The sequence below is a fragment of the Vanellus vanellus genome, assembly GCF_965231255.1.
Source record: "Vanellus vanellus genome assembly, chromosome: 6".
In the NCBI taxonomy this organism is placed as follows: Eukaryota; Metazoa; Chordata; class Aves; order Charadriiformes; family Charadriidae; genus Vanellus; species Vanellus vanellus.
Window position 1 is genome coordinate 14,207,383 of NC_138911.1, and position 21,965 is coordinate 14,229,347.

A 21,965-nucleotide genomic window follows, 5' to 3' on the forward strand; every position below is an offset into this window, starting at 1 on the left:
AATAACAGGGGAAGGTAAAGGACGGGTCAGGAAGTAGAATCCAGCTGTGCTTTAAGGAATTATGTTATGGCAGAAACGGATATTACTGACAGTACCATCTGCTGTCTTGGTTTGGCTGTATCAGTGTGGGTGGAAGGGCTTTGGAGAGATGCTGCAAGGTAAAACTTTTTCTATTAAGTGTCTAATAGGCAAAGTGTCTAGTAAAAGCTGACAGTACAGTCCCATAAACAACAAGCAAATACACCCATAACTTTGCTCCTTCATCATATTAAACTCTGAATGTACAAGAAACATTTCCCCAAAAAAGTGCAGTCTAAACTTCTGTTTACAAATCTCTCTATACGTATCTCTGTTTACAGATCTCCACTGATTTTTCTCAAATAATTTTATAGCAGGGTATGGGGTGTAAAAGTGGTTAGAAAACCAAAACCTGTGTTTGGAATAGAAAGCTAAGCATGTCGCTGTGTTACTGCAAGCAAATAGTTTGTTCAATTAATTGCATTTTGTCAATCAGTTGCAACCTGGTAGGTGGATGCAACAGTATGGTATTGCTGGCGGTTTATCCTAAGGTTGTCTTGCTTTACCCTATTCTTCCTTCTCTTCCTCTGCCTTCTAGCATGCACTTGATTCAGGTGGACTCTGTTCAGCGATGGATGGAAGATTTGAAGTTGATGACAGACTGCGAATGTATGTGTATTCTCCAGTCCAAGCCGATCAGCATTGAGAAGGATGAACAAAATGAACTTATCCTTTCTTCACAATATAGCACGTGTGATAACTTGCAGCTGCTATTAAAAAGAGCTTGGATCATAAGCACAGAGTTGACCAGGATTGCTCAAAAGCTGGAAAAGAATAGATGGCAGAGAGTCCACAGCATGACAGTAAGAGTCAACTGCCATGTACGTTCCATGATAAATGAATACAATACATTCACCAGGAATTCTTCAGAAGAAATGCACCAGGTAGGATGCCTTACCTGATCTCATGTTTGTCTTGCTTAATTTTTTTATTGTAATAAAACTTACTTTAAATAATCTGTAAGAAATCCTTACATACTGATACTGGTACTTTGTTTGAGACTTTTGAATCCCTTTTCAGCAATGGAAATGTTCTTGACTCATTTTGGATCCTATTTTATTATAGGCCTGATTCTGAACGTTAATAATGTTGACAAATTACGTTGAAAAATGTTTCATTTTTGAGGACTACTGGACTGAAGTAATTAGGCACACCATCTGCAAGTTCCTTTGCATTTACAATGTAGAAAATACTACTTTTTTGTTAACTTCAGTTTTATCTCTACTTGTTTTATTCAGAAAAGCAGAAAAAGGGTGTCTGTGAAATATTATGTTTCTGGAGGGTTTTCACCTAATTATCACAAGCACGCATTATTTATTTTGAAAAAGCGCTTTTGTGTATAGATACTGCTTTAAAACCACTTTCTCTTTCTCTCTCTCTGCAGTTTGAAAAACTTTTAATAGACAAGTGTTCAGAATTTACAGCATTCACAGAAAGGTAATTAAAATTTTCTAGTTGAAATATTAATTTTGCAGTTTTATCATGTTGTAGAATTTCTAATGAGAAGTATAAATCCACTAACACCCTCAAGTGTTTTAACTAGGCCCCTGCAGCTCTGAAAGGCTTTCTAAATGTTGGCCTCTGGTGGGTGAAGTGAGTTGCTTTTATCTAAACTGCATCCTAATGAAAGATGGGATTTGCTGTTGCACAAAGAGCCTGGCATAGACACAAAGCTGTATGCAAGTGGATTTTTCAGGGCTTTTAGACTTCAAGGGAGAAAGTCTGGCTCTAAGATATCAGTGACAACGTTCTTTTTCAAGTTCTGTGGAGCCAAGATTTCACCTGGTGTAAAAACTTACGTTCCAAGACTGTCATACTACATGTTCCTGTATGCACATATCCATGTATTAGTAACTCAAACCAAAATAAAAACACATTCCTTTAAATTGCAGTTGTAGTTTTACTCAGCTCCATGCATTCCAGAGTGCTGAAACTGGAAAATAAGAATCTCTTTATAATTCTTCTCATGATATTTCCCCTGTCTAACATAAGTTATCCTGTTTCCTCTAGCACAGTTCAATCGGTCTTTTTCAATTTACTTTAAACACTGTGCAACATTCTACTCAGGGGATCATCAGGGGAAAAGACACCATCTAATTATCAGGAAAGAACATTTCTTGAGCACTATTGCTTTTTGCCAAACCCACACAGCTCAGACTTTACTTTTATATTCTACTATGAGACACACTGATTTAATGAGAGCTCTGATCTCACAGTGTCTGCCCCAAATCAGCCCTCTCCCTTCTTGTCTGTTTGACAAAAAGTTGATATAGGTGGGTGAAAGACCAGGTAAAGCTGAAAAAGGGACTCGCTGTGTAGGCAGAGACACTGATCAACCAAACTATATCTCCCATTACAGTGACCTGCCTGGGTGGAATAGGTTTTGACAATTTAAATGAATGCATTTCTGTGAGGAAGTATTGGTTGCTTAATTTGAATTGTGTAAAGTTTTCCATCTTTATCTCACTTTTGCAGTTACAGCCAAATATCACTGCTTACAGGGTAGTTATACTAACTCTGTAAAGCTGGTGTATGCAGTCTTTCTGCATACAAGACCAAATTTTACTTTTGAGTATGCCATTTAAATTTAAATGAACTTTATTCCTCTGGACACACGTTAATTTTGGGTCCGTATCCTGCTATCATTAAACCATGAAATGAAATGAAAATTATTGAAAGCACTTCTTTGGTCATGAAAGATGGATGGATATACACAGCTGCAGTTAAAATGCAGGCATCCTAGTAACTGTAATTATTAGCATAAGTGGAAAATAGCAGAGTTGCATTGGTATAAACACACAGCATTTGCGCAAAATTTGGCTTGCAGTCTGTGAAGTAAATTGTGAATCCCAAATTATTAATGTCTGCTGTTGTCCTTTGATGGTATACTTACTATATGTAGACAGACCTTTAATCAAAGTCCAGTATAATGCTAATGGCATGAAGACAAGTGTCCTCATGTGAACAGTTGTATTCCCATTATATCCCCATTATTAACACAGAGCTCACCTGTGACAATCAATTTGATAAAACAATAGTTGTCTGTTGCATCTTTTTTCCTTCATCTTTTTCCTTTCTCCTTTTCAGGTGCATTCAAACTGAAGATGAACAGATACTGAAGTCCATGAAATCTTGTATTAATGAAACACTCACTACTATTGCGCAGTATTTTGGCCAGTTGATAGAGCTGGTTTTAACACAAGAGGCACAGGTTAGCTTATAGTTTAAAAAAAAGAAATCTTTCAAAATTTTGATTCTTGAGGGAGAGAATCCATTAAGAGGAGGATTAGAATTACAACTCTCAATTTTCAGCAAACTTACAATCTAATTCAAACATTTTGCAAAAAGATTTAAGTGTTTGTATTCTCAATTTCTCCAGTAACCTCAAATCTCAGATGGAATAATCTTGTAGCTCACTATGTTATTTACTTTTCCTGATACGCCTCCTTCATTGCAAGGCATCTAATTTCTGGACAGCAACTTGTTAATAAGACCCTTGGACACATTTTCTCTTCCTTTCATACAGGCACTGCTTTTCTTTAGAAACCTTGAAAAAAAGTTTCTCCTGCTCTCAATGTTTGTCATTAAAAGCTAAAATTTTTAGATGATGTAAATATAGCAGGTATGTTATCACAGCACACATTTTAACTAGTGCATGTGTTAGACTAGGAAGTAGTGATAAAATACAGTGTTGTATACAGCTTACGTGTGTGTAACCTTCTAGAAACATTGCAGGATGATGTATAGTTTCCAGTGGCTATTAAATGTAGACAAATACACTGAGTAATTAGCCTGAGACTACAAGTACATGAAATTTTTTCCATTAGACCATGCTTGAAATAGTAGCAACTTGCAAGTCTACCCAATCTCTCTTGACTTACACTAGTTTCTTTCTTGAGATCTCATTAGAAATCCCTTTGCACCCTCTAATTTTCCTCAAATAAAACACCCCAAATGTAATTATGCTCAATTAATTTGTCCATAGTTTAGAGGTGATGTTATGCTTAAATTTTGTGTTGGCCCTGCAGAAAAAGAGGAAAGGAGAGGCTTAGTGAAGAGAAAATAGTTAAATAGTATTTACTATGGTGCTAAAAGAAAATTAATGCATGGTATTGGCTAAAATCTAACATACCCGGATGCATTAAGGTAGCAAAAAAAGTTGTGGCTCTTTCAGAAACATCCCTTACAGTTTTAAAAGATTATTACTAGGAGTTGAGAATCTCCAGAATACTTTTGCTGAATTATAGTCAAACTAACAAGCTACTTGCTAATGTGCTTTGGTTAGGATTTATGAGAACTACATGAAATGCCACATATGAGTTACAGTGTGTAAATAATTTTTCATATTGCAAATTCAGTGAGTAGGTTGTGGTTGTTTTGATGCTTATTCTTTTTAATGTGAAGATCAGTTCTTCGTTGCTAATATTTCAGTCTTTGGGCACTTTGACACCTATTGATACACCTGAAATCCTAGCCCCTTTTTCTTTTAAAGCAGCAGCATTAATTACTCTGCATCATCTTGTGTGTATCTGTGTGGTGGAAGACTTGGATTAGAGGTCATTAATAAAAGCACTTTTAAGAACAGTTTTCTGAGCCGTTCAGTCAGGCTGTGTGCCCACTTCTGCCATACAACTGCATTATCTGTGAGTAGTTTGCTGCTCTGGAACAGACTGTGTCTGTGTGAGAGCCCAGATCTCTCTGCTTGAATTGTGTCCTTCAAAGGCTTTCTTTTCTAATCAGCATATCACGATTTTGCTCAGGATAGGTTCATATCAAAATGTGAACTGATAAGTTATGTCTTTTATGGAACATTTTTCTAATGCTAAAGGTTGGAGAACATAGCCTCTTAAAAAGAAGATAATTGAATTTTGCATAAATAACAGTTTAAAATGTAGGATATGTCTTCGCAATTCCTTTAAAGTTGGATTAAATATAAAAATGTTTACTTTCTTCCTCCTGAAAAATATAATTAATACTTCCTCTAATGATTGTATGTACTTTCAAAAAAAGTAAAATTAAATGAACTTCATATTATTCTGACAGCTGTGTTTCTCTGTGATGCTGCAATGGCACACATGCAAAAGCAAGATAACTATTTATAAAGCTAAAAATATTTAACCTATCTCATGCATTGGTGAACTAAACTATATTTCTCTACAAGAATTCCCTGTATTGGCGAATGACATTTTCTGTGTAGACTGAGAATAGTGATGAACCCAGAGCCTTAGAATGTAGCGTTAGAAAGGGTATAGCAATATTCCTTATAATTAAGGTGAAAATCTTGTATCGCCTTGTGATACAGCTTCTACACTAACACAATTAGTTGCCTACCGAAAATTTTAGTTCAGTCCCGGGCCAAACCCAATAATAATTTACTAGATAGGTGAAGAGTTCTTTGTTAAGTGTTCTCACGCACATACCCGTTCTCTAACTCTACTTACATTTATTTCTAAATATCACTATTCTTGGCTACGTCTATTCAAATGCAATGATAAATGTGTTATGCTGTTATCGGTCTGACTCCTGCCCATATTTTTTTTTCCTTTCTCTGGGTAAGAAACAAGATGATATGGATTAAATGAACTAGACTTTCTACACCATCTTATCTTTAAATATAACACTAATGTTTTTCATTGGAAGTAAGTTATGTTTATTATCTTATGTCACACAGAACCTGCTGAGACAAATAGAATTGTCGGATAGTGTGTACGTCACTGAGTCAGCGATTAGTAGTTTATTCAGCCTTACCCAGGAAGGTGCTCATCTGTGCCGTATCATAGCTAAGGTAAGGGGATGTATGGATTAATCCAAAGTAAACTAGTAATACAAGTGAGTTATTTTACTTACCACAGTATTGGTTCTGAGTTTTGAAATGTATAATACGAGATGAATTTTTGTATTTCAGGAGACAAATAATCTAGGTTAAAGAACAGCAACACTTTGAGAAACTATTTTTTTTCTTCTTTTCCTGCTTTTGCAAGCCTTACTCTGCAGAGTTTATTACCACGATTATCCTATTAAATTGAAAAAAAAAAAAAAGCCATACCCCCCCCCAGATATTTAATTTAATAAAACTCAATGCCTGTGCAAGCAACTGCAGAAGGATGGAAAGCTCCAACAGGCTTCTGGGCATTGATTCAACTACAGTTGTCTTTGTGCCACCTGTGCCACCACTCCCTACAGCATCTTGGGCACCTTTTTAGTGTCTCTCCTGACAGTACTTTTTGAGTACTAGTGACATAAGTGGATAAAAACTTTTACAATCAGCCACATGGATGGCTGAGTGTGCAGAGAAACAGTGAGACCTCTTCAGCAGTGTGTACAGAGGAGGTTAGAGATATTATTAAAGACGTAATTTTAGAAATATTTTGCATCCATTATTTTCCTTTTACAGAGGAACGTCATTACAGTTACTTCTGGCAGTATATGTTCTCGTTTACTGAGTAGTTGATGCTAACTTTGGCATAGACAAATCACTCTGACAAGATCAATGATACTGTCAATCCCTGCAGAGTTTGCACCTTTGAGGATGCTTGGATCTTGAAAAAGTGGCAGGGCATTATGTGAGGTCGAGGGTAAGATAATCACAACCACAGTGTATATTGAAAGAAGAAAACCTCCTTTCCTGCTTCTGCTTGTGGAGTTGTGTGCCAATGCTTTGTCCTGCTTAGAGATGAGGTTAAGCAATAGCATTTAATTAATTTTACTTCTGATCTGCCTTTAGATGGATGTTTGCACCACAAAAAGTATTGCTGTGTTCTGAAGGCTGTGAATGAGGTAGACTCAGAAACGTGTAGTGGATCTTGGCAACAGCCCGAGAGGTTTAATTTTTTCCTAAATTGGTATTTGAGCTCCACTCAGTGGTATCCAAAAACAATGTTAAAATGTTGAGTAGTTAGGAAGTGCAGAAATAAAAAAATGAGGCACATTGGTCTTGTACTTTTTATCATCGTGTGAATTCCATAACAGTTTAATTTAGCAGAATTGAAGTCTGACCTTCCATAAATCACTAAATTAATTTATTGCTAAAACATGGGTGTGTCACAGGTTTACGAGTGAGGAAATGAATCCCCTTATGCAAAGATGCCTAAGTGGTGTTTGGTTGCCAAATTCCAGCAGTGATTACGTCACCGACCCTGTGTGTCTGTTTCCTCTGCCCACTGTGAAATACATTTGTCCTGACTCACAGTCATCCTTCAACCTCTGTACTGCCTTAGTTATCTGCACCAGTGAGCAAGGTGGCAGCAGAATTGTAACGGACCAAAATTTTGAATTCAGTCACTTGAGTGGTTAGCTATGACCATGACAGGGCAGGGTCATTTGGGGGAGGGGTGGAAGTAATAAAAGTTTTGGAACTGCACCCGCTCATTAAGAGGGTAAGAATTAATTCGATTTTTGAAAAGATCTCAAAACCTCCCACGTATACAGTAGTTCACTTAAGAGTTGTTATATTATCTTTTGCAAAAACTAGCCAGAGAAGAGGAATGTTTGTTTACAGTGAAAGCAAAACTCAACAAATTTGTTCCTGTAACCTTGAAGTCTTACTCTCCATGACAATGTGTGATCTTGTGGAACACTGTTGTTAGCTTTTTTTCCTGTCCCAAGCTATAAATTACAACTCTAAAGCACACCAAAATCTTGGACATGCAAACAAAGAGCCATGATAATATTGTAGAGCTACAATATTATAGGAACTAGTTTCTCGGTTTACATTTTGGTAGGAGTTTGTCTTCTCTTTCCCTCCCGCTTCTCCCCCACTAATATTTTACCAAAATTTAAAAAGGCTTTGAAACGCTAACCCTCTATGCTGAAGTGTCACCTATAATTTTATTCCACCTGGAGGCATTCTTCGACTTTTTTATTTTTAGCATGTAACTTTGTAATCTGCTGTGAAAGAGTCGTGTTGCTGACTCACCCTGGCAGCCAGCTAGTCCTTCTCACTACCTGTCAGAGGTATAAAGACTAAGATCTCTAACACAAATGAGTAGTAGCAAGGGCAAGATAAGAAGTGAAGGGAGAAAGCCTAAATAATAATGATAATAATAATCCTTGAATTCTCAGCTAATAGAAGAACTAACATTAAGCTGTAAATTTCGAACAGTACAAGCAACCACACTAGTGTCAGCATAATGGAAACTCCACCAGTTTAGGTAATTTTAAAAGCAAAAAGAGAAAATGAGGAAAGGAAGATCCAAGCAAAGCATTTGTTGCAACTACCACGGAAAAATTTTAGTCAAGTTTCTGTCTGCAGATCAGTTTCCTACTTTGGAATCAGGTGTTGCTAAAATATTCCTCTGTCAATGTCATGGCACACACTTAAGCATCAAACAATGTAACTAACTTGCTGTATGATTATCTGGGGTTGCATTGCATGGATGTATTCACAAAAGTATTTTTAATTACGTTACATCTATTAGATTGTGATCCTGGGATCTTTAATATGAAGAATTATAAATTAGTCTTAGTTGTTAAAGCTCTACCTTCATGCTCCAAGAGCGTAAGGAGACACTAAAAACCAGAAGTATGAATTTTGGGTGGACTTGAGCAACTGTCAAAAATTCACATTATTTGAAATAGACTGGTTCTAAGTTGATCTGGCTTCATAACAACCAGAAGAGAATCAGTAAAAATCAGTTCCAGAGTTACAATAAATAAATGCTGGGACACAGAATGTAAAGAAAGTCTTTGTAAATAAATCCATTCCAGTGGTAATAATCAGAGTCTAATACCAACTGTATTGAACTGGATGCTATAATAATAGAGAGTGGCAAAAATGAAGATAATGAAGATAGCCATACCTGCTTATCCCACGTTTCTTTGGAGAATGCTTGACTATTTGAATTCCATAGGGTTGTGCAGCAGATCACTTGCTCTGAGAAGCTTCTAATACATCTTGGCCTTACCTTCTTTGTCAGTTCCTCTTCTAGCAATTATTTACTTTGAAGATTTCTTTAGAGATCATCTTTTAAGCTAATTATAAATGTAGTCCTCCATCACGAGGAAAGGCTTGATGAGAATTCACTGTACTTTGAGTCATTTCAGGGTGAAACTGCAAAATGCTACACCTTAGGGTTGGATGCCTTTTCTCTCCCCTCTTTATTCACTCAAGTCTATGCACAGTGGGGTTTTTTATACTCATGACCTCCTTCGCATAGTTTTTGTGATTGTATTTCAGGTGATTTTGTTCTCTACCGCTAGCCCTTCTGAACAACATCTCAGGGATGTCTCCACGAAATTGAATTCCTGGTAATCCAATATAGGAGAGAAGCAGGTCATCAAGCAGTAAAGGAAGTTCACCTCTCAGATACTGCTTCACAGAGTGTGTGAAGCCTATCCCAGATGAAACGAATTACAACAAGAGCAGCATTTCATGTGTTAGTTCGCCAAAAACTGGAAATACCAAAAAGTCTTCAAAGGACAAATAAAAGCATGCTTAGGCATATTGGGAGCATTTGGAATGGTGCAAGTTAATCTCCAAAGCAAGCAAAGCTCAGTGCTCTTGTATTTCTCTGTTTGAATGGTACTGGTTACCCATTTGATCAATTTATGTGCATCTCTGTCAGATGGAACAGTTTTGTCATCGTTGCAAAAGATACAGGGGAGAAATCTTGAAAAAGGAGAATAAATCCTGAGGAATACTGAGGTCCCATTGAGGGCAATGTTTTTGACAAGCCATAGAATCTGGCTCAGTATTTCCTACCCATTCTGTATTTCACTTACAGCTTTCTAGTTCATTACTTGTGATCAATATTTTACAGCTTGATAATGGCATACAGGGCACAAAATAAACAGTTTAGATGTCCTCCTGACAAATGCAGTGATAAATCACTTCTTGTCCATCAGAGGCAAAAGCAGGGCATCAATTTGTCATACAGAAAGCTTGAAGCAAATGTGCCAACATCACTTGAGCTTTACTAGTGTTGTTCCCAGATTTCTGATTATTGTGACTAAGGCAGAGAATCAGATGTTCTCCGATTTTACTGAGCTGCGGGGACTTTCAAACTGATAATAAAATTATCGAAATCCCAGTTACCTTAGGTTTGGGGACATCACTGTAATAGCTTTTTTTCTGTGTTTTTCATAGATAATTTAATTACCGCCTGAGTGAAATATCAATATCCTTTTGTGGAAGAAAAATATGACTGAAACTTATTTTGTTAGTGTACTGCCTCTTTTTTATTTCAAAGGCTCAGAAATGTCTTTTTGCAGTTAGCAGTACTAGATATAAAATAACTTGTACAGATAAATGTGTGCTTCTGACAATTCCAGAAATAAATTTTACTGTTAGCAAACCGCAGTAATCCTACTGTTCTCACTGATCTCACAGAATTTATATATATGTATACAAAGACATAATTTAAAACTTCTATCTTGAATATATATCAAGGTGTTATTTTTGTCTAATTCTCTTATAAATAGATATATTTTTTTTTGACTGAACAGATAGCTTTGCTTGCTCTATTATTCTCTATTCCAGCAAAACTAGTACAAAAGCGTAGAATTCTGAATATGAGTGAAGTCTGAATTCTAGTCCAGAGGTTTTATGTCAGTACAACCTGTTAAGCATTCAAATAACACAAATGGTTGAGGAGAAAAAGATTTTTTTCTGTGAACCTGAAAAATATTTTTCTATTGAGGCTCCTGAAACAGCCTTAAAAAGAAGGGTGTATATTACACTTGGTCCATGATTCCAAATATTTTTTATTTACTACTGTAATCTGACTACTTTAGTCTGAGATCTTTCATCTATCATTAATATTTTAAATGTTTTCCTCTTCATTATATATCTGTTCTTACGTAATATAATGCATTTGTAGTCTACTGATGGCATAACATTCAAAATTAAGAACAATACAAAAAAATCCTACCACACGGAGTACATGTATTGTCTGTATTTATTTATATCTTTCCATTTATTATGTGGACTTTGCTAACATGTTTACAAGCTGTGTTGGAAATGATTAAGGATAGCTACTGTAAGGATGTGTTTATACACTCAAATTTTTGCCATTATTGCCATATTTAAAGAAAAAAGTGCAGTAATACAAATTTTATGCATTAGAGGATGAAGGTATGGATTGTATCTGTATAGAACTTGACAGCTATTTCCACAATATTTTCAGTAGCTCTTCAAGCATATTTTGTATTTTAGCATTGCGTAAATATTGTATGGAGCTCAAAAATGTAGAGGAATGGGAAATGTATGCTAACAAAAATCTGTTTTAAACTAGAATAGCCTATGGTTGAACTATCACTTAAATGTCACTCCAGTTGCTGCCTATTGATAATTCTTTGTAATTTTCACATGAATGTCAAGTTTAGTTTAAATTGTGTTTGTAATTGGTAAAAGTCAATGAATTAGCCTCAGTGGGAGGTGTGCTTATATTTTTCACCACTTAGTGTATAAGCATTAATCAACTTGAGTTCTCTGTGTGAGCTTAACATCTTCTTTGTTGGTGTTGTGATGATAACTAATTTGGATAAATTACTAAAGGAATCTGCCCCCATCACAATCTCAATTAAATACTAGGGAAACACTCAGTGCTGCTTTTCTGAATTTTGCTTTTCCCCTGCAGGAAGGAGGTGTAGTTGCTCTCTTTAAGATCTGTCGCCAGGATTGTTTCAGGTGCCTTTATCCTCAGACGCTGAGAACATTGGCATCCATTTGCTGTGTAGAGGAAGGGATGCACCAGCTGGAAAAGGTAGGCACTTCAGCGTTCTTTACCAACTGTGTCATAAAACAGAGAAGTCCTGCTTTAATCTCTTAGGAATTGATAACTTGGTGTTTGATACTGTGCTCCATACCATGGTCATTTTTTTTGTGCTAAACACATCTTCAGTCTTTACAAAATTAGTTCCAGTAATAGCATTATTCCTATTCAGTTGCTTGCACAAATAGGCTTTCTAAACGGGGATAATTTTAATAAAACAGGTAAACACGTTAGTGACTACGTGAAAAAACTTGGGAAATTATAACCTCTGGACTCTCTGAAGTGTTTGTTTAGAAACTCCAATATTTCAAATAACCCCTGTAAACACAGAGAGCTTTATACTTCTTTAAATCCTTTCCTGATGCTCGGGTAGGGCACCTACTTGTGGCACTGCAGTAACTTGTGAGAGTTGTAATTGCATAGAAAGAACGGGGACAGATGTAGCAGCTAGCCAATAGAGGAATGTGTCTTGCCTGCTAATCAGCAACAAGTGTCATAAAAGCCAATTTTAACTGAGATGGCAAATATCAAAACATTATCCAGATAAAATTATATCAACTGCTTAGGCTCCGTTCCCTTTTCACTCTCACTACATACTGCTGTGTTTTGGAAAATGAACACTTCTGGTCACTAAATCATGATCTCATTCTTTGTATTTCATAAAACAGTCATCTTCCACAGCTGAATAATGGCCTCTTCAAGTTAATGATAAATGATTTCACTGCCACTTTACATTGACGTATCTTGTAATTTACTGCCCAGAATTCAAGCAAACCATGACAGAACATCTGCAGCAAAAAGCAAGTCTCTGAGCTTACAGTAAATGAAGATGACTTAAATTTTTTTTGACATAATGCTGGTTCAGACTGACACCAGAATCAGTCTAAAAGGATCTTTCGTTATGTCCACTATAACAGTGGAATTAATAGAGTTAGAAATGGAAAAGATTGATTCAACTCACCTGGTCCAATTCCTGGCAGCATCAACATGCATTTAATGTGGCCCATATCACAGCTGATGAAACAGGAGTCCTAGAAAAAGTGATAACTCTCAAGCTCATATGTCTTTGATCTACTTTAATGTGGGTCACAAGTAAAATTGCTCACGGTAAATTTTGTCACAATCAGGGTTGGAGTAGGGTTTAAAGGATTTTAAACAGAAACCCCTATCAGTGCTCTCAGTAGTTCATTTTTCACCTGCGCCTTCAATTCTTAAATCACATCTTGAAAAACCTAAGTCTGGGACATGAGGGGCTGGACGTTAATCCTACTCACCTGAATGAACGGATGGGTTTATGACAGGAGCATTTGGTTATCACTTTGTCAACTTCTTTATGTAAAATTGTGTTGCTGAGGTTCCATATGTTATGTGGGTCCAGCACATGCCTGGGATTCTGGTGGGGGAGAATGGGATATTTCATATATCAAAAGAAACAAATTTTCTCTGCAAGGAGGTTAATGTCCCTCCAAATGCTAATGGAGGTTAAACAACACAGGCCGGTACAATGCTATGTCATCTGTAAATAATATCTCAGCTGGTGACAGCCCAGGCTTGCTAGTTTATAGAGATGGGAAAGTATAGTAAACAAGAAACTTTTACTACTCTTTGTACTCTCTTTTCGCCCTTCTTGTACACCTGTTTAGAAGCAACAAGATATTCTGACCCTAGAGAATCAATGGAAAGTGCGTGGATCGGATGACCAGTATTTTAATGTGAACGGCACTCCAGTTTTTTATATTGTCTTCTTTAAATAAGAATGATTTTTTTTTTCTTTTAAAATTTGAAGTGCTCTTGCAAAGAACAAAAAAGAGGGCTAACAATATTAGCATTCCTATCATTACAGAAATTACCGTAGGACTTCTTACCTGGCAGAAAGGGCAGCTTCTATTATCCAAATAAGTTACCTGGGTGGTAGTGAAGCATTTAATTTGCTTTAATGTGAATATCATTATGCCACCTAGTGCATTAAAACATTAAAACAGTGCAATTTGAACTTGATTTTTAATGACAGAAACTTCATTCAAACAAATAAAGCTTGGCCTCCAAACAATTCAGATTAGGTAATTTGAGATAAAAAAAAAAAAGTAAAAAACCACAAAACCCAAACAAACGCCACTCCCTCTATTTTTCAATTAGATTTCACAACCGTTGAAGTGTTTAAAAGACCACTTGAAAGCAGCAAGAGCTATCATTTCTAATGGAACATTTGTCTGGGAGGTGAACTAAAAGGGGATGGCATACTTCCTGCAGTAATTGTAGTGCTTAATTACTAAATATATTAGGAATATTGTTTATTTATCCAATGCTCTTTGATCTTGCCAATTCAGTAGCAACACAAGAAGGTTAATGTAGGTGGTTATTTAGAAAGCAAGCAAGGAATCAGTAGTTCACAGGAGGCAGTCCAAGTAGAGACTATTTTAACAATTTTCTTGGGTTTTAAGATATCTGAATATTAGGCTTTCCTTATAATAGTGCAAATTTAATGTGAATGATGCTATAGTGGGTTTAAACCATTTGTCTTGAGTAAGTTTTTTGCATTGCAATATGAAAATACTGTCCTAATTTACCGAGGAAGGAAAGTAACAATTAAGTGCTTATTTCTGAAGATGTAGAAAATTGTCAATTTTAAGCAAAAGTATTTTCCTCAGTTTCTTAAATAATTCTTGTTCTTCCCAGTCACACATCTTCAAATATAAATCTGCACTACTCTCTTACCAGCACACTTGAAAAAGCCATTATTCTTTTTTCATCACCTTGATAAATGAGCTGATCTTTGCTATAGTTACAATAACCAAGTAGTTGTTGCAATGACTAGCTCTTACTCTTTTAGCTGAATCTAGTTGGCTGTATGCTCAATAATGCAAAATTAGTCAGTTAAAACGTCAGTGTAGAATAGCTATAATTTTACTTGCAAGCACTTTACTGACTTTTGAAAAGGTACTGTTACTTTGTTGTACACGGAAGGGCAGAGCTTCAGGAACTCAACAGTAACAAATTAGGCAATCAAAATGGAAAGATAGTGAAGAAATAACCTCATTTTGTGACTGAGGACTGTGTGTAAATAAATGTTGTTCTATGTAACCTATCCTCCACAAGTGGTGATTTTGGTGCTTCAAGCTGCTTATGGATCTCCAGTTGTTTGGTACACTTTAACTTCACAAACCACAGCAGGTTTGAGATCATTCTTTGGTCTCAGCTGCCTGACCAGTCCCACTTTAGAGAGAAGTGGAGAGACCCTGGAAAAACAATCAGAATTTTCCTCCTTTGCATTATTCCTGTAGCTGCCTGTCCTCGTACCTAAGAAAACTTTGTCAGCTGTGTCTTGTGGCTCTTGATCAAGCACAGTTTTTAGGATAAAGCTCACTGCGTTAGAAAGGATGGTTATTCTTAGTCTAGGCATTCCAGAGTTCATGCAGAGAGAACATAAAATACAGGTAGCAGATAATACAGAAAATAGCTAAAATTGCTAAAACCAGAGGAACCGAAAGGAGGCTGGGGGAGATGAGCATCACTGGAAACTGAAGAACAGTGTTAGAGCTGCGCATGCAGACCTAGTCATATATCTAGCCCTGAGGTTTAGGACAGAAATTCAATGATGTAGTGGAAGATTGGTGACAGTTCTAGAGGAAAGAATATCTGAACCTTCATGCATGTGCCTTGAAAGCTTAATTCACCTCAAGTGTTCCCGTGTAGGAAGGACCGTTGAAGGCACAGAGTTGGGATAGATTAACATGTGCATTTCATGAAACTTAAGTTAAAAAAAAAGAATTGTCATCTTGATTGTCTGATAAGGTATCTCCTGCAAATTACATTAGGAATTAGACACTTCAAATATCATTTTCATTGTCAAGACACACATAAAATCTAACAGCTGTTGTCTTCAACATGAAGCAACCTTGCCTGGAAAAGGTGTCTGCATTTGAATACAATTGTATATCTTTAGCACATTGTTTGCTTCAAGCAGTTCTTCAACCCTATCCCTTCCTGAGGCTGCATTAGGTCCTTGTTTTGCAGTGCTTTCTGAACAGTGTCGCTTGTATATGTGCTGACGTGCAGCCTCATTAAAGCCTAAAGACTGTGGCAGTTTCTCTGCTTCACATCTGTCCATACAATGCTTGCTGTTGACTGGTGCTAGAAGGCATGGCTTTCTGATTTTTGCCCTAGGCTGAAGCTCAGTTTTTTGACTTTCACAGAGGCAAACTTCCTGATGCAATAAAAGAACTGCAGAGTTAGTTCAGAAATAAACAGCAAACAGATAATGCAATGTACTGCAGTTTTTACTGTGCATGTGAAACATTATTACATTAAAAAGCTGCAGCTCAGCTAGGACCTAGATCAAGGCTCAACTGCCATAACAATATAATGATTTATACAAATAGTCATTCAAGCAGCTGCCTAAATATTAATCCTGTGTAGTGTATGTTTACTTACAGTGTTTAAACTACTGGTGACAACAGTTCTTACTTTCATTAATAAAACCTTCCTTTTAACAAAATCTCACAGCTTTTATCACTGTGCTTTAAGCAAAATTGCATAGGTATAGATTATAAATTGCTTTGAATCCTTAATTTAAAGCACATTATGTCAAATTACTTGCCTCCAGAAAAAGAATCTGAAGGAGGGGGAAGCAAGTACAAAGCATATAAATTTTGTGGTTGGGAAACTGTATGAATTTCATGAAGACTTCTTAAACATCAGTGACCTAAAATCTACTGTTCACTGTGAACCAAGCCTGATTTTTAAGAACAACCATGATCTTATACACAATAATAATTTCTGCATGACGGGGATATAGTCTGTCAATGATACATGAGAGAAACAAGCCTTTGGTGGGAATTAAGTAAACCCTTTATTACAGAACCTGCATCTACAATTTATTCATAGCTTTTGGGTCAAGGTGAGTTGATTACTTCATTCAGCTCCAACACCTTGAACTTTGTTTCAAACATTAACCTCAGTCAAGATGAGGGAGTAACTTTGTTTCAGATAGAAGTACCTGTGCTGCCTTAAATCTCAGCTGCTAAAACCATTGAGGTTCATGTAGCTAAGACAGAAGTGAGAATTATGGAGAGCGCTTTGATTATGGGGCTTGGATGACCTGGTAAGAGGGGTACAGTCACCACTTCTAAAATCTGAACACAAAAGTTAGCTGGTAGCCCATGGATTTCATTGTCACAGCATGTGAATGTTCCACAATCATGAATGTTTTTATTGTTGTAGTACCTGGTATATGATTGAAATAATTTCATACCATACAAGAGATTGGAAATTTGCCTGATCTAAATGAACTATATAGCTGTCTTCGTATTTGAATATTCCAAATGCAAAATACTAGGGGAGGCAAAACATTAGCAAATGGTCTCCTAGAAAAGGGTATGTGAGAGAAAGGAGAGACCCATAGATGGCTACATTTAAAAGCATGTCTGCAGGTGATTTGCTTCTTTTAAGAAGTGCAGAGTAGTGTGCAGCTTTCTGAGAAGCAGTGAAAAGTTTATTTTTATTATGGCAAGTAGAGGTTCATTCACAGGTCTTCTAGAAATGAGATCTCAGGAAGTGCAGAGGTCTGCCTCGGACTGGTAGCCTCTCTCACTCCTCAGAGAAGAGTTTTGTGTTAAAATGTCTTTTTTTCTGGTTAGCCTATGAAAAATTCCTATAGCCTGTTTCAGTGTTTTTGAACCCAGCTAGTTTCAGAACAAGGGATTAGATCAACCTGTAAGATGATAAAAACAACATAGATATTTTATTCTAAAATGGATTGAACCCAAGAGTTTGCAAGATAAACATTTATTTTTTTAAGAAAATTATTTAAAAAAAAAAAGTTTACAAAGTTTAGTTTTCATTCATAGAAAGTAAAATTTCATGTTATTCTGTCTCCTGAGTGAGGTAGGGCAAGGCTGGATACTAACAGCAAAATAAAGGACTTTTAGAAGTCATTAGACGGGGATAAGTTGTTTAGCAGCCCTTCTCTTGCCTCTTTCCCACAAAACCAGGTAACACCCAAAGTTGTAATCCTTTCCAAGTTTTTCATGGGTCGTGTTGACAAACACGTTCTCATTAGTATTTTATGAAGTGGAATAGCATTCTTGTTTGTTCCCCAAAATAGTGCTGGTGAAGCTTCATGGTTGGGAAGAGACTGGAAACTTTCTGCGTGCTTGAAACCACAGAACGCTGCCTTGTGTGTTAAGAGCACGTGAGGTGATTTAGGTGGAAGGAGTTCAAGTGTTGCGTTCCTTTTTCAACCCTTTGGCTGAGGAGCCAACTCTTCTGGTTTGCATAATGGCACTTTTTTCCATCTGAGAACACTGTTTTGGCTCATCTTCCATGGCCGTTTGTAGCCAGGCTCTGAAATAACTCTTGTGAAGTTATGAACAGTAAGCAGGAATGGATAAAGAGATTTCTGTTGTTCTGAATGTTGAGAGAGGAGGATAACCTTGTAGAGACTAATTCAGGCAACTTTTGACATGCAGTGCAGAGCACGCTGAAACTTGGTGTCAGTGATAGCTGGAGTTGCGAACTGTGTCTTACTGTTGTCATTGGATAATTGTGTAGGTCACAGCAGAATGAAGAGCTACAATGAGACAGAAATACAAGTCAACCTTAAGAAATAGTTTGGGGGAAAACATTTTCAAAAGCTGCTTTTCACATAGCCTTTTTGATAACCAGGCAAATCTATTTCAGTAGCTGAGTTTGTGGTACAATTAGATAATGTAAATTTCTAGGCTTGCAGCTCTTTAATTTACTGGACACTTCTTCTCAGTAAGGCTGTTTAATTAATTGGCAGTGAAAAATGTGCTGGGTTTGGCAAATTACATTTCTGTCAAAGCCTCTGCAAGATTCATTAAATCATATCCGAGAGTGCAGGAACTGCCCTTCGTCAACTGCTGGCTTCATATATATTAGGTGGTGTTTCAAGTTTTACCTCCTGATTACACAGCTATGTATACATATTAGCAAATGCAGCTTCTTTCAGCACAATCCCAGGCAAGTGCAGCGAGACTTCTTAGGCTGTTGCAGAATCTGTCCACCTTCAGGTGTGACAGGCTGCAGTTCTAGGGCAAAATGCTTTGGAAGTCATGGAAGGGACGTGTGTCTGAATACTGAAAACCAGTATGAAAACATGTTAAAAAAACCAAACCCAACCCACCCACCCCCCAAAAAACCCCAGCCCTAAACCCAAGAGCAAAACCCCCAAACCAACTGGCAGCTAATCCCTGCAGTATCATTTGGTCTGTTGTAAACCTTCTGCCAGTTACGCAGCAGATTAAAATTTGTTTGCTTTATGGTAGTACCCACTTTATCATGCAAAGAATAAAGCAAGGGTTTTTTTGATGTACTTATTATTCAAAAGACATGGAATTGAATAAAGACAGACATGTTAGTGCAGGATTATGGGGCATTGCCAGATCTCTGTAGGAAAAAAGTATAGACGAAATGCTTTGGCTGAGGTCACTGCCATTATTCCAATTCTGTTAAAATGACTAATTAAATTACAGTGGTTGTGTTGTTGTAGCCCTGATGGTCTAAGGAGATATGTATCAGTTGCTCTAATAAAAGATATTACCTCTCCTTACAAACCTTGCTTTGCTTTAATCATATTATAGATTTTAGAAGAGGGAGAAAGGAGCCAGCAAACGTAGCACTGAAGATAAACGTTTTGATAATACTGGTAAAGTAGGACAATGTGAGACTTAGCTAAGGAGTTGGTGAATAGCTGCCGTTTGGAGGCCACAGATTCTGTTGTTTATCAGTAGATCCTCATTTAGATATCAGGCCTGGTCCAGACTCTGCAAACACATACACACGCACTTAGCCTTAAGCATGTGAGTAATTTCATTTTAAAACAAGAGAACCACTACCTGTTAAAAATGTCAACAGAGATGCACATCTGTTGGTCTGTTCATGATTGAGGTTTCAGACTGCAATAAATTTCACAGAGTAAATATTCATTTGGTGATCACTGAACATATAGTGCTGTGGAACAAAGCAAAATTTTCAGTCAGATAAAATAGGTACAAGACTCTTTTGACAAGCCTTGTCTGTCTTTTCAATAAGAGGCACAGCAGGCAGTCTATGAATTGATATATAAATCTATCTATAAATCGATAACAAAAGCGCAAGCTGTCTTCTAACCCAACAATGAACACTTTAAGTCTTTTGCCTTTAGTGCGAGTCCTTCCATGTCACCCATAGATTTAGGCTTTGCTTCCCTTTGCCCTGTGCTTAAAGTCGCATACTGCTTAAGCATGGATCTGTGATAACATGTCCACACGCAAAAATCTCAAAACTGTCAGAGCAGCCCTGTTTTACTGAGGTTTTGTCATGTTTCAGTAAGACCTGATCAGGAGAAGGCATTGCAGTCGCATTCAGGTATTATCAGTGATGCGTTGAGAGTAAATGGTGCCACTGCTCTGCTGAATTTTTTTCATGGCTCCAAAGCAGTGTTCATGCAGAGTGAGAGCTGATAGAATTAGGTGTACTTTGGCATTTGGTTCCCCTATATAACGCAGTCACTGTAGGAGGAACAACCTCTCTTCTCATTTACCCCTCTGCTCTGTTTTTATATACACCTCTATTTTTTTAGCTGAGGCACAGAAGAGAGTGTCTTCAGATTTTTTTCTTCTTGTAAAAAGATAAGTTTCATTGAAATAGATTTTGAAAGATGAAAGGGGAAGTCCTCAGACTATGCCAGGTTACTGAGGTGTACACTTCAATGTGCAAGATCAAATTGGAGCAGTGCCTGTAGACTGCCATTCACTCCAACTTCATTTTGAAAATTTGAGCTGGTGCCAGGTTACCACTCTGCACTTGTTTGGCTCCCACATAATTTACACATGGTTTTTGCAGTCAGTTATGTTGGTATTTTATGCTATCTATTGATTTTATATTTCACTAAGTATTTTATTTAAAGCACTCCAAATAGCTCTAGATTTATGTTTCAAAAGTCAGGATGTTAAGAGAATTTTATAAATGAAAAATAATTTGGAAATCAGCAGATGATGATTTTTCTGTAATGATTTAAAATATTGCTTAAAGCAATGACAACGATCAGGGCAGCAAATGATCCACGAATGACGTCTGAAGGAACAGAAGCCAACACATCAAATGACAGGTGGGTTTTCCCTACCTAATAATAATAATAATAATCTATCAAGCAAATTTAATTTTAAGATGAAAGAAGCAGCTTACTCAGCTCCTAAACTGGTGGCAGAGATTAATGAGAATCAATTGAAGCATTTAAAAAGAGTGCAGGGAGAGAGCTATTTTGGACCTCAAATATTCCTCCTGTCCCTGATAGAGGCAGAAAAGAAACTGGGAAGACATGGCCTTACAGAAAGACCTATCAGATGAGTAGCTTTCATAATTCTTCTTTTCTTCTCACTCAGCAGGAAACCGTTGCATTGCATATCTGCATTTGTATCCATATGTAAACACGTGTACTGGATGTGCTTACGTTGTATGCATTAAATAGCTTAGCTGTAGCCACAATAAAGTGTGAAGAGAGGGGTGAAAATACTTATTAAATGAGACAGACACATTAGCTAGCTCCTCTCTCGCTAAATCTCTGCTGAAATTAGATACGCTAGTCTAACTGACCCATCCTGCTGCGTACTTCATGACTCAGTATTGTTGATGAGTTTTGTGACTCATTAGAAAAGTCCAAAGAGTTTACTGCTCAGAGCCTCCGTTTCTTGTTTGGCTGACCTTTGAGCTTGCCTAAAACCCCACTGATTTCAGAGACCTCTGCAGGAAGGAAAACATACCTACAAAGATTTGCTTACACAACAGGGTTTTAAGCACCTTTGGAGCCTGAGAGTTTAGTACTGGCCTTATTTTCTCTTCTAAGGCTTCTGCCACATTTATTTTCCTGTCTGAATTAACCATGACACTTCAAGTTTTCTAGTGCTCTATGTGGTTTCTTGTACATCTATTCCTGCTTGCATAACATTGACTTTCAAAGTTTTTACACACATTTATGTTTTGAAGAACTGAATTCTTACAGATGCACATTACTAAAAAGCATAAAGGAGAAAATCCTTTCTTCATTTGTCTAACTGCAGCTATGAAATTCCTCACTAATATAAAACTACGCTTATAGAAGTACTGAATGACCAAACCCCTTAAAAATAAAAAATAATTTCTCCTGGTTCCAGGTGATTTATATTTCTTTTCTTTGGG

The 21,965-nt window shown here is 36.9% G+C and overlaps 1 protein-coding gene across 1 annotated transcript in view; it reads left to right on the plus strand.

Moving 5' to 3' along the window:
• INSC (INSC spindle orientation adaptor protein) overlaps positions 1-21,965 on the plus strand; it is a gene marked incomplete at both ends in the record, with an annotated part of 97,509 nt that overhangs the window by 31,627 nt on the left and 43,917 nt on the right. The window contains 5 exons of the mRNA XM_082485691.1: positions 617-962; positions 1,463-1,515; positions 3,166-3,289; positions 5,750-5,863; positions 11,655-11,780. Of these exons, the coding sequence (XP_082341817.1) occupies positions 617-962; positions 1,463-1,515; positions 3,166-3,289; positions 5,750-5,863; positions 11,655-11,780 (763 nt within the window). The remainder of the gene's footprint in view (positions 1-616; positions 963-1,462; positions 1,516-3,165; positions 3,290-5,749; positions 5,864-11,654; positions 11,781-21,965) is intronic.